This window comes from Propithecus coquereli, unplaced genomic scaffold, assembly GCF_000956105.1.
Source record: "Propithecus coquereli isolate 6110/MARCELLA unplaced genomic scaffold, Pcoq_1.0 Scaffold3, whole genome shotgun sequence".
Taxonomy (NCBI): domain Eukaryota; kingdom Metazoa; phylum Chordata; class Mammalia; order Primates; family Indriidae; genus Propithecus; species Propithecus coquereli.
This window is the reverse complement of record NW_012148618.1, coordinates 6,263,916-6,277,980: the sequence shown is the minus strand read 5'-3', so window position 1 is coordinate 6,277,980 and position 14,065 is coordinate 6,263,916. Positions and strand designations below refer to the sequence as shown.

The 14,065-nt window shown below is 34.5% G+C and overlaps 1 protein-coding gene across 1 annotated transcript in view; it reads left to right on the top strand.

Moving 5' to 3' along the window:
* Positions 1-14,065, top strand: part of AQR (aquarius intron-binding spliceosomal factor) — a 100,278-nt gene that overhangs the window by 31,645 nt on the left and 54,568 nt on the right. Inside the window, exons 10-13 of the mRNA XM_012649118.1 lie at positions 839-964; positions 3,167-3,269; positions 6,082-6,202; positions 10,723-10,864. Of these exons, the coding sequence (XP_012504572.1) occupies positions 839-964; positions 3,167-3,269; positions 6,082-6,202; positions 10,723-10,864 (492 nt within the window). The remainder of the gene's footprint in view (positions 1-838; positions 965-3,166; positions 3,270-6,081; positions 6,203-10,722; positions 10,865-14,065) is intronic.

Below are 14,065 nucleotides of genomic sequence, written 5' to 3'. Positions count from 1 at the left end.
ATATATATATATATATAGTTAGTTGAGTTTTGACTAATGTGTCAAGGCAACTCAATGGAGAAAGGATAGTCTTTTCAACAGTGGTGCTGGAATAATTTGACATCTATGTGCAAAGTATAAAGCTTGTCCTGTACCTCGCATCATATATATAAATTAACTCAAAATGAATCATAGACCTAAATGTCAAAACTAAAACTTCTAGGAAATATAGGAAAAAAATGTTTGGGATTGTGGTTTGGTGTCTGTAGACACCAAAACATAATCCATATTGGGAAAAAATTGATAAATTGAATGTTATCAAAATTAAAAAACTTCTCTTTGAAAGACATTGTTAAGAGAATGAAAAGTCAGGCCACAAACTGGGAGACGATATTGGCTAAACAGATATCTGATGAAGGAATAGTATCCAGAAGTCTGGGAACTCAGTCCAGTAGTCTCCCCTTATCTGCGGGGAATATGTTCCAAGACCAGTGGATGCCTGAAACTGCAGATAGTACCAAACCTTATATGTACTGTGTTTTCTTCTACACATAGATTCCTCTGATAAAGTTTAATTTATAAATTAGGCACAGTAAGAGATTAACAATAACTAATAATACAATAAAACAATCATAACAATATACTGTACTAAAAGTTATGTGGCTAGGTGCAATGGCTCATGCTTGTAAGAGGAAGAGAGAGGCCCGTTTGAAGAAGAGTACAGATACACTTTGGGGATCCAAAAAAGAACTGCAATTTTAAAGTCTTCTAATGCCACACCACTTCACTGTCTAGGCTACAACAGGATTTTAGTTGGAGGTTGTGCATGTTGTCCTTTTTATCTGATCTGTGATTAAAGCAGTAATATGAAAGATGGCCTGGGAAAAAACATCAACGTCTTAAAGTTAGAAATGAGAATGGTTTGTAAAACCCTACAGCTGTATCCTGATACTGGATGGTCCTTACCCTTTGTAGTCCTAAACCGGTTAGTGTAAAATAGTTCCACCACTGCTGAGGCACCACTGCCAATGCTGCACATGCCACCATTGTTCTTTGAACCAGATGTGTGTTTACTGTATGTTACATAACTTCTGATTTCTTCACCCAACATGCCTAGTCCAGCTTTTTCCCAGTCACATCCTGGGATCCAATGTATAAATCCAACATTGCATATCTTGTGCATAAGTGTTCTAAAGGATCTTATTTTGTGTACTATATGTATCAGTAGTATACATTGCCATATAACATAAAAAGAAAGATCTACACATAAACAATGCAACAACTATTCAAATGTCATACCAACTAAACCATCAAATAAACCTTTAAACAACGAAAAAAAAAAGCACTTTGGGAGGCTGAGGCAGGAGAATTGCTTGAGGCTAGGAATTCAAGACCAGCCTGGGCAACATAGTGAGACCCCATCTCTACAAAAAATAGAAAAAATTAGCCAGACATGGTGGCTCACACCTGTAGTCCCAGCTGCTGGGGAGACTGAGGCAGGAGGATTGCTTGAGTCTAGGAGTTCGAGGCCGCAGTGAGCTATGATCATGCCACTGCACTCCAGCCTGGCCAACAGAACGAAACTCTATCTCTATAAACAGAAATTTATGTGAATGTGATCTCGCTCTTTTTCTCTTTCAAAATATCTTACTTTACTCACCTATTTTCAGACCCTGGGTAACTAAAATTATGGAAAGCAAAACTATAGATAAGGAGGAGGGACTACTTTAATAAGAAGACAATAAAAAAATGGCAAAAGGATTTGAACAACCACTTCACCAAAGTAGATATTAATAGATAGATGCCAATAGGCCCATGGAAAGATGCTTAACATCTTAGTCATAGGGGAAATGCAAATTTAAATCATAATGAGGTACCATTTCATACCTATTAGAATTGTTTAAAAAAAAACCGGAAAATAATGACTCTTGGCAAGGATGTGGAACAACTGAAATTCTTATGCATTTGCTGGTAGGAATTCAAAATGGGATAGCCACTTTGGAAAAATTTGACAGTTTCTTGTAAAGTTAAACATGCACTTACTATATGCATGTAGCATTCCCCACTTACAGATATAGCCAAGAGAGATTAAAACTTACATTCACACAAAAATCTGTACAAAAATGTACTAATAGCTTTATTCATAATTGTCAAAGACTAGAATACATAAATATCCTTTGCCTGATGAATGAATGACCTCACTGATACATCTGTAATTGAATACTACTCGGCAATATAAAGAAATCAACTGCAGATACACACTGCAGTGTGGGTGAATGTCAAATGCATTATGCTAAGTAAAAGCAATCATTGTCAAAAGCCTACCTAATGTATGATTCTATTTATTTTACCTTCTAGAAAAGGCAAAATTATCGAGATTGAAAACAGATTAGTGGTTGCCAGGAGGGCTGGGATGGAGAGGAGGGTTTAATTTAAAGTGGCATGAGAGAATTTGGGGGGATAATGAAACTATTTAAGTAGTGGAAAGCTGTGGAGCTCACAGTGGCGACTGCAGATTTTCACTTGGGAATGCAAATTCAAATTTACTATAGCAACAAATACTGGTGGCTGTTTTTCTTGAAGCTACAGGCTTATTTTATTCAAATTTGAAAAAAAATTGCCATTTATTTAAGACCAGATAAGTATAGTTTGTCAGTCATTCTTTGAAGTAAAAATTGTAGGCAAAATATGTACTTCCCATTTTGTCACATAGAATTCTCAAAAAATGGATACTCAGAGCCCAAATTTAATAGCATTAATAATTATTTACTTTTCATCAAAGACATTCTTAAATAAAGCTGGCTTTTTCTTTTTTTTTTAAACTGCTGTATAAGTGAGGAATACTATGACTACTTGTAATACAGGTTGGTGCCACTGCCTGGACCCATGCCAGCAGTTTTCCCCACCATTGCTTTTGTACTGTCAGTGTATATAGAAAGGCAGTGGAAAAAACCCAGTGTCTTAGTATTAATGTTTAAAAAATGTCCTTGTGGACTATGAGAGGTTTGCAGAAAACACTTTTGAGAACCCTTCATCAAAGGTTTAATTTTCATTGCTGGTTGTTACTTGCTGTCAGTGTCATAGCATTGTATTTACTTTTTAAGCTATCTGTAGAAATACTTGTTTCAAAAGTGAAATAAAGTAACTTACTATGAATAAAATATTCTCAACGTTCTTTATTCTGCAGTTCAAACACTCTCCACCAGGTGGCATCATACCTCTGCTTGTTGCCAACCCTTCCTAACAGTGAAGACACAACTTTGGATAAAGAATTTCTTCTAGAATTGCTGGTAAGTATTAGTGTGCTCTGAATTTTGCATGTGATTTTCCCTGCCTTTTTGCATCATTCATCAAGATAGAGGTTCATAGGGTTTCTTGTTGGCTAAAGATTGTGTAGATAATTCCCATCTGTTTTTGGAATTATATTTTGATTTTGTCAGAAGTTATTTTTTATCATTTGAATTTCTTTTCTCAAGTCTTTTATCTCTTAAAATTGCTTTGTGGCATGAATTCATTCTATTAGCAAGCATTTATGAGCAGCTTCTGTATCAGATACTGTATTTTGGCTTCAGTGCTACCTATGACACTTAACAGCTGACACCATTTCTGCCTTTGAGGAGGTCACAGTTATTTACACACACGCCCACCCACCCCACATATAGTTGAATAAACGTATTCCTATATATTATTTTAAAAGCGATCATTTAAACATAGTATATTGAATGTGAAGTCATACATTTATCCATAGAAAATCGCAGGAGTATTTAGAAATAGTGTAAATTATCACTAAGTGGCTTAAGAATTCTTAGGGATTTCTCAGTCATTTTTGGAAATGAGGGGCCTTTACTTTTTTTGTAAAGCTTTTTTGTATTTTTTAATTAAATTAATATATGGTTTTATAAATAAACCACATTACAGAGGTATTTGAGGTTAAAAAGTAGGAATTTTATTCCCTTTGGACTCCCATTCTATTTTCCAGAGGTAAACACTGTTAATACTTTCATATATATCCTTCCAGATTTTTAAAAAATTGTGCTTTTAATTTATTTGATTTAGTTAAATTTTAGAAGTAATACATGAGTACATTTTGTTATAATAATATAGAAATATCTAGATCAACACTCAAGTCCTTCCAGAACTTCTTTATACATTTATGTAAAAATATACACACCATATAGGAATCCAGTTTTGTATTTTTTAAAATATAAATTGAGTCATGCTGTATTCTTCTGCGGCTTGCTTTTTTTAAAATTTAATATTATGTTTGAGGTTTAGTCCATTTGTATAGTATAGATATACCTTATTTTTAACTTCAGTATAATATTTCATAAATTAGATAAGTATTTAACCATACCCCCATATTTAGGTTGTTGGCAGTTTTCACTTTTACAAATAATGATGCAATTTTTGTGTATGCCTCGTTATGACCATGTATGGACATTTAGGAGAGATACGTAGAAATGAAATTATTTGATTGAAGCACAAGCTTATTTAAAATGTAAAAGATGCCATCACATTATCTTATAAAAGGTGTATATTCCCATCAAAAGTGTATTAAAGTATGTTTCCGCAAGCTTTTATCAACATTGGGTGTTATCAGTCTTCCCATTTTTGCCAATCTGATGGGTAAAAAAATGGTAGCTTGTTTTGTTCTTTTTTTTTTTTGTTCCCTGCCTACTATAAAGTTGAGTAGCTTTTCATGTTTCAAACATTTTTTGCGCCTAAACAAACATATATTGTGTTGATGTGTGTATACATTTTTCTTATACATGTGAAACTATATTAGGCACACTGTATTGGAATTTATTCTTGAAGCTAATACTTTTAATATAGGATGTGAAATACAATCTCTCAGTGTAGGAAAGAAGATGGTATGCTAGTTTTTGGGGGCAGTGACAGGAAACTATTTGTAGCAGGTGTTTTAAGCCTAGTGACAGATGTTTAAGTGCCATTTGGGGAGAAATCCTTGAGAAGGGTTTTAATTCAAGTATGGAAAATACTTTTTCATTGTTATATTTACTTGCCTTATGTCTTGAGCCACCATCTTTGCCTTCCTTCTTACAAATCACTTTTCATTTTCTCTGACTAGAAGTGCTTCCTAGAAAATTCTTGTAATATTTTGTGAAAATGTAAAATCTCTCCAGTCGGGTTTTGGGGATTGATAATAAACTTTTACTGTAGAAAGAAATGAGGATTTTTTTTTTTTCCAGGAATCCTTCTAATGGAAAATAGATTGAGTATAAAGTTGATTCTTTGCCTTTTAGGATCTTATAGCTAGAATTTTATCCTTCAGATTTAAATAGTTATGCCAAAAGAAAATAATTTTTAAAATTTATAGTGCTACAACATTATTTTTCATTTTCTCCTTTTCCTAAAGGATTTTCCTCAGGCTTTAAATTCTTCCAATATCCAAATTATGATTAAAAAGTTGAAATATACATATTGTTTAGATATTATGATATCTTTTTTCTTAAAATACTATATTCAACTGAAGAGAATTTGACACATTTTCAAGTGTGTCATTATTTTAACATTATTAATTAGGTAACAAACATTTCTATATCTGAGATAGGTTACAATATTAAGGGTACATAGAGGTCATCAAGTCCTGCTCTTATTTCACAAGGAAGAAGACTGACGCCAGGGGATTAATACATTTTCCCAGATTATATAGCTTAGTTAGTATGAGAATGAAAACTATAATCAGAACTTAGAGCTCCTACTTTTTTTTTTTTTTAACATAGTTAATACTAAGTGCTATGGTTCTTAAACTCTTGGCATGTGCCAGGGACTTTGATACTGTTTTACAATATTCATTTCTTTTCATAAGAAACCTGAGAGGTAAGTGGTACTTTATCTGTTTTACTGAAAAGGAAACTAAGGTCAGGAAGGTTAAAGTAACTTGCCCAGTTTTTACATTGCTCATAAGTAGAGGAGCTGAGATTTGATCTCAAGTTCATCTGATTCCAAGCCCATCAGTACTGGTACCTCTTTTAGCTTTGATTTATCAAGAAAATAGGAAAAGGAAAAAAAAAATCTCTTGTTAAAGTGCTACAATAACTGACAGGTATGAAAGTTCCCTTTCTGTTTCCTTTCTTGTAGGTATCTCGTCATGAACGTCGAATTTCTCAGATTCAGCAGTTGAACCAGATGCCTTTGTATCCAACTGAGAAAATTATATGGGATGAAAATATTGTTCCAACTGAGTACTATTCTGGGGAAGGTATGATAAAGAAATACAGGATTCAGGTGTAACATAAAACTTAATTTAGAATTTATCATATATAATTGAAAATGTCCTCCAGTGTACTGTATACATTAGGATAATTTTCTAGTACCCTGAAGTTCAACTTTAGCAGCTGAGAAAGATTTAGTATTTTGAATGCTTAACACTAAGAATTTTTATTAGGTATAGCTGTACTCTAGTATACATATATATATCACCCTGTATAAAATATAACCATAAAGTAATAAAACTGTTTTCAGGGAGATCTCATAATGCAGGAAGTGTAGCTGTCATTTTGTCACCATAAGAGGCTATGTTTGGTAGAGATTTACTTTTCAAAGCATTTTTTAGAGGCTCTTTTGAATTCTTTGTAAAGCCAGCTAATGAAAACCAAAAAAAAGACATTATGATTAGTTGATAATAAACCCTTAGTTTTGATCCAAAATGGTATTGCCTCACCTACCTATTTCCCCAGATTTGGTTCAAAATGCTTTGCACTCATCCTCTGAGGATAAGAATTTGCCACAATTGAGTATATTCAAAAGTGCATCCTGATATATTTTGAAGGCATATTTCAAAAGAAATTTCAGGAAATCTTTTGAACATTGGCTTGATTATTAGAAGACATCACAAGTATAAGTATTGGTGTAGTTACTTAAGATGGTTACTTCAGAATTATGTCCTAGAGCTATAACTCCAATAAACCCGGTGCACTAAAATTGTGCTAGATTTCAGAATAGGCAATCTTCATGTATTTTTATGTTCTTACCATGGTAAATGTGTTGTTTTCTCATGTCTAAGGATACACACTTGGGTGATAAAACTATAAAAAAGATTCAAGATGGTGATTGCTATAAAAGTCAGGAAATGGTTACTTTCAGGTAAAGGGAAAATGTTGTAACTAGGAAGGAGCACATGGGAGGGTGTGGATAGCTGACAAGGTGGTTACAAGGTTTCATTTTTAAAATGTCTTTTACTTTGCAGGTACCCTCTATATCAGGGATGGGGAACCTTTTCATGTTGAAAGACCTCATTAATTTAGCTTAATCAAATAAGCCTGCATCTAAGAAACTTCAATTAGATATACTTAAAATGTACATTATTTCATAAAAATCTAACTACTATGTACTTAATAATTTCAAAAATAAAAACCCTTAATTTTAAAGTTAACTAACTTTTTAATGACTTTGCTATGTCTGCTTTTTGTTGGAAAGTATTCGAATGTTTGATTGCAGCATGGAGGTCCGTAGTTTCAGTTGATCCTCTGAAACTGATGGGTCTCAGTCATTTGTGACCTTAAGAGCATCTTGATTTGGGTTAGGTAGAAGAATGTAGATTTGCAGCAATAAGTGGTTGAAAAGCAAGAAAGCATTTTTCGGGCATGTTGCCAAAGGTGTGGGTATTCTACTACATTCTTCCATATTTCAATTGGATCTTTCTTAGCATCAAACAATGACTTTTAAAAATGTCATCTATGGAGAGCTCAATCAATTCCATCTGTAGTTAGTTCTTTAGGTGCCTTGGTGATATCAACTAGGTGAGGCTGAAATGCTAATTTGAATGTGATGTCGTGATTCTCAAAAGTCAGTGAACCTTTCACTGTATTCTCCAATTCATAGGTCTATAACAGCTGCACATTCTTCAGATGATTTGCATATAGCATCCTGCTCATCATTACCCTTTGCTAACTGGGGAAAATATTCATCTGAAATTTCCTTTTGAAGGAGAAATGTTCTGAAAAAGCTTTTTTCGAAATGCTTGGATTTTTTTGCCACATCATATATAGACTTAGTTTTACCTTGCAAAGAAATATTCAAGTCATTTTGATTTGACATGGTATCACACAGAAATGCTGCATTCCTATAGAAGTCTTCTTTCAATAATTCACATTGCTGATTCTGTTCTTCATGAAATTTAATTATCTGTTCTCACAGAGATAAATACTTATAACTTGTTGCAAAGTGTCACTTAAATTGGTAGCTTTAGCACAGAGATTTTGCTGATGCAAGATACAATGAAAAGAAATGAGAGCATCTGGACCTGTTAATACTTTTTGTATCTGCGCAAAAAACCCTCCATGTTTTCTTATCATCGAAGGTGTACTGTGTGTACATACACTCACTAAATTTACCAAATTCAGTCTATCTTCACAACATTTATCTTGAAAGTTGTTGAAGATATCTATTCCCATGTTCTGTTCTCAAGAATGCCCAAAGAGAGTAACTCTTCATAGCAAAGAAAATCTTCTGTTATGACCTGAATGAAGTATAAAACTTGTACCGAGTCAGTAATATCAGTTCATTCATCCAAAGCAATTGAATAATATATATTTTCCTTTTGAAGCATTGCATGAAGTTGAAATATTGTATTGCATGTTCTGTTAAGTTGAAGCCTAATTTGTGCTGATGATGAGTTATGTTTCTCCGTTGAAAGAGGCGGTTGTTTGTGCTTTGAAACATTATCAGCGTCTAAGCATCCTACAACTTCGACAATGCATTCCTTGACAGTTTCTACATCACGGAATGGCTCCTTTTTTTCCCCCTGAATACATAAGCTACTTTATAAGTTGCTTCAGTGGCGTTATTTCCGGGTCTTGTTGCTGCTTAAAACAATTCTTTGTTTTTGCCTTTCATCTTTTAATTTCTGCAATACAACCTTTTGCGCCTCTCCCTCTAATTTAAAATATTTGTGGTGCTTATGAGAGTTATAATGCTGATGAGCATTGAATTTCTTTAATGTTGACATTGCAGTGTCACAAGGCAAGAAAATCATCTTATCTTTAGCAGAAACAATATCACAATTCCCAATCCTCATTTAAAAATCTATTTGCTTTCTTCAGTGTTCTCTTGGTCTTCTTTGACATCATGGGCTGTTAAGCAGACAGAATTAAAAATACTGTCGAGCTGTGCAACTATTCACAAATTTTACTTCAAACAGAAACAGTGTACCGCTTTTAAAAGCTGACAATAGACTGGTGTACTGGACCCCCATAAACTCTCTCCAATCAGCCTCATGCGGTAGTGGCACCAGTTGGGAGGGAGTTAGAACTAAATCATGAGCATAATAGCCATCAGTTTAGCCCTTATGGCTTACTGATGTTCTAATTGTGCTGGTCAATCTGAGAGGATTATTTCATTGATACTTATCTTTCCTTTGGTATTTTAAATACGTTCATTTTAAATATATAAAAGATGAACAAAAATGTATTAGTACAAATAAAAGGATTTGTTCTGTAAAATTTGGATTCAGTCAAAAGGCCACATTTAAGGACCTAGAAGGCCACCTGTGGCCTTTAGGCCACTGGTTCCCCACCCCTGCTCTATATATTCCTTCCTTTTTTTTCTGTTAAAAAACCTGATTTGATCTGGAGAGTTCCCCACAGTCTCAATTTTTCTGATTGAATACTGATGGCATGGTGCAGCATATTTCTCTGGCCTTTATTTTTCTTGCAAATTGGCAGCTGGTTAAAGAGGCTTGATCAAGCTAAAGTTCTCCTTTGGCAAGATTCTTGGTGGTGGTTTATTCTTTCATCAGGAGGCATATACTGTCTACTTCTCTTTCTTTTTGTGATATTAGTAGCCATTGGTACTTAACACCTAAATTTTTTAATTCAGTAAGGGCTGCAAAGTGGTGACATTTTAATTTTTTTTAATAAAAATGTGCTATCAAAAGAGATACCTTCCCTGAGCATCTAGCCTGAAAGAAATTGAGTTAAATTACAAGTCAGGGTTTACTGACATAAATGATGTGAAATTTTTACACATCATTGTTTCTTGCCTTAAGTTTATTATTGCTTTGATAGTATGGATAAAGATGATGAAAATATGATTTGTCAGTAAAATGTGTTTGGGGATTCTTTCTTTTTTTTTTTAAACCTTTTTGATATTGCTACTGAGTGCTTGGTCACTTATTGTCCAAGAGAAATAATGTGAAGTGAGGTTAATAAAAAGAATAGTATTTGTGAGTAAATAATAAAAGTCAGAGAAGAGGGAATCTGGAATAAAATACAGGCAATAAGCAATGCCTTGTCCTTAAGTTCAGCTAAAAAGCAAGTTCAGAGCACATTAGTGATCACTGGAAATCAGTTTATGCAGTATAACATACTAATTCCATTTTCATGCTAAATTTTGGCATGGACTAAGTTTATGGTAGCTTTGTTCACTTCAGGATTCGCCAAATATAAATCAGGTGATAGAGGAAGAATTTTTAAACTGCTTGATACTGTATTATTAGTGTTAAATATCTTTAGATACTTTTAAGAAGTACTGTTTGCATATGAATCACTGATATGCAGATTACATGTATTAATAAGACTCATTCTTCATCCCCATTTCTTAATAGATAATATTCTTAATCTGGTTTCAATATCTGTGTGAAAATAAAAATAATACATTATCACATATGCTGCATTTCAGATATCATTAGATTCTTATCAAATTTGCAGTGCTGCCTTAAATATATAGCACAAATGTCTGTTAAAAGAATACTTCACATGTGGCTGTTATTTTCCTTTTCAGGTTGTCTGGCTCTTCCCAAGTTGAATCTGCAGTTTTTGACTCTTCATGACTACCTCCTAAGGAACTTTAATCTCTTCCGCTTAGAATCGACTTACGAAATTAGACAGGACATCGAAGATAGTGTCAGCAGAATGAAGCCATGGTTAGTAAATTGATTCCACTTGTAATGAAGAGATACAAAAACAGTGACTGATACCTGTCAGAAACCTCATATTTAGAAATAATATACCTGGCATAAAAATGCCCTCCAAAAGAGGGCATAATCTCAAAGAGATTAACTCTTTGAGAAATTTTTAACTGTGAATTCAAATATTTCAAAAGTGCTAAAATATAAACTGTTTCTGTGTACTTGGTTATGGGGGCTGAAAGACCATGGACAAAGGAGGAGAAGGCATCATGCTCAGGGAGGGAAGGGAGAGATACAAAGGAGAGTAGGTTGGACATTAGTAAGCGGGTGAAGAGGAAAGGGTAGGCGTTGGCCAGCAGGCCTGTGCTAGGGCAGGACAGTTTAAGTCCTGGAGGAAGCATATGGTAAAGGGGTATTCTGCAAACCCAGCTGCTCGTGTGACTGTTGCCAGTAGTCATAGTCAGCCTCTCTAAGGGAATTGGCAGGAGGTGGGGCTGTTGCTGACACTGCATGAAGTGGTATATTGAAAAGTCTTCTCTGGCCCTCCATCCATAGATTCCCTCAAAGAGACCATTAGGTCTAGTTATTTGAGGAATGCTTCTGTGTAAACTCAACTCCCTACTTGCTAGCTCATGTCTGGAATTCCTTTAGCCAAGAAAAGTCTGTCCTAGTTATTGTAGCAGCTCTGTTACAGATTTGCAAAGATTAATTTTGGTTTTTTAGACATGACTGACTTTGGGTAAATGCTTTTAATTCACTGTTTCATTCCAAGTATGAAATTGAAGGATATGTTATATATCACAAGTGATTATAAATGAGTAAAATTCTGTGAAATGAATTTTCATTACATTATAGTCACACCATGTTGACATATACAATTGTACCATGTATAAAAAGCTTAATAGTTTTTTTTGTTGTTGTTTTTTGAGACTAAATCTTGCTCTGTTGCCCCGGCTAAAATGCAGTGGCGTGGTCATAGCTCATTGCAACCTCAAACTCCTGGGCTCAAGTGATCTTCCTGCCTCAGCCTCCCGAGTAGCTGGGACTACAGGCGCATGCCACCACACCCAGCTAATTTTTCTATTTTTAGTAGAGACAGGTCTTGTCCTTGCTCAAGTTGGTCTCAAACTCCTGACCTCAAGTGATCCTCCCGCCTCAGCCTCCCAGAGTGCTAGGATGCTTAATAGTTTTTGAATGTGAACTGATTCAGGTATCTTTCAGGCTTCTCTTCTTACTAATTATAGAGAGCTACCATGGACACTGTGATTATGATCTTTTTTTTTTACTTCTATGTTTTATATACAGTTCTATTTTTTTAATTAGTTATTATGGGAAAAGTTATTCTGGGTGAGACTATAAAACACAACACAAAGAATTTTTGACTTAATAATCAGTTGAGTCAGTAGGCAGGCGAGCACTGTGAAATTTGTATGCCCACTGGCTGCTCGTCCCTGCCCACAGCTTTGCTGAAATTATTGCCCATTGTTTGGACCCAGGGGGAGTGCTTGATCAGAAAACTTCCTTACAATTTATGGTTACCTTGAGTTTGTATGCTCAGATTCTGGGCCTAATTTTGGCCATTTTGCCAGCTAGGGATTTATTAAATAGCAGTTCAACAAATAGAGTTCACTTGTTTTTTATTTAAATGCCAAGTACCACACAATTACTTAGAGTAATTTGGTCTCTTAATAAAAGAATTTTTTTGATTACATCATTTTCCTGCAGGAGAAGAAAATATCACTTTGGAGAGTTAATTTAGTCACATTTGTAATAATAAATTTTTCTGAATTTACATTCCTAATGCCCATAATTGAAAACCATTGAAAATGATGAGATCTTAAAAGGGGCCAGGCTTCTTTCTCTTCCTTGTATCCTGAAGGCAGAAATGTGGCAGAAGCATTTTTACTCATTGCATGGTTCTAATGATTATATTTTCAGTTTGCTAAAACCTCTAAGCAGCAGTAAGGAAGGAAGGATGTGCTTATAAGAGGCAGAAGTCTATACTTTTTAATGCTTCACGTTTCAAGTAGATTTTATAAGAAGAAAAAGGAGTAAGGGGAGTAGATTAGTGGTTGCCTGGGGGTGGGAACAGGGATTGACTACAGTTGGACAAGAGGGATCTTTTTTTAAGGATGATAGAGATGTCCTACAATTGGATTGTGGTGATGGATGCACAGCTCTGTAAACTGTACATTTACAGTGGATGAATTTTGTGGTATGTAAACTATACTGCAGTAAAGCTGTAAAAAATGGAAGAGGTAATAGAAAGTTATTTCACAAGGGTTTAGACACAAGGTAAATTTTAGAAATTATCCTAGTACTAACCAAGTCACTGGATTGCAGAACTTTATTTTTAATTAGTTTCTCTCTTTGATGTTAAGAAGTTCTATAATTTTTTGTTGTGACACAAAACCTTTACATAGGATGTAGTTTATCTTTGTAAGCATGTCATTTTTTGGCAGTACTTTCCAATTTTGGAGTGCTGCTGCAGTTTTTATGTTACAGATTTCCCAAATATACTATTTAATGCAAAAACTAAAGCACTAGTTAGAGTAAAATAAGAAGAAAGAATGGATATTTGGATGTTAGTGGTTCTGGTTATTACAACTGGCTTGATTATTTTTTCCTCCAATTCATTGCAGTGTCTTTTAAATGATTTAAATATTATGCTCTAAAGGAGACATTTGCATAGAAATTATCATTTGTTTACTTGTTTTCAAGTTTTAAAATTATGCCTTGCTCTAAAATGTATTTGAAGCAGCTTATAGAAATACTTAAAATACAGAAGATAAAATATTAATTGAGACCATCTTGATGAAAAGGGTAAAAGGATAAGGATATAAAACTAAGTAAAGATATCCTTCAGAAATGGAGGAGAGGTAAAGACAAACAGAAAAAAAAAGAGAACAGAAGCTGAGAGAGTTCATTACCACTAGAGCTATCTTATAAGAAATGCTAAGGGGTCTAGATATGGTGACTCACGCCTATAATACCAACACTTTGGAAGGCCAAGGTGAGAGGATTGCTTGAGCCCAGGAGTTTGAGACCAGCCAGAGCAACATAGGGAGACCTCATCTCTACAAAAAATTTTAGGAAAACTAGCCAGGCATGGTGGCACATGCCTGAAGCCCTAGCTACTAGAAGTGGGAGGATTACTTGAGCCCAGGAGTTTAAGGTTGTAGTGAACTATGATGACACCACTGCACTGTAGCCCAG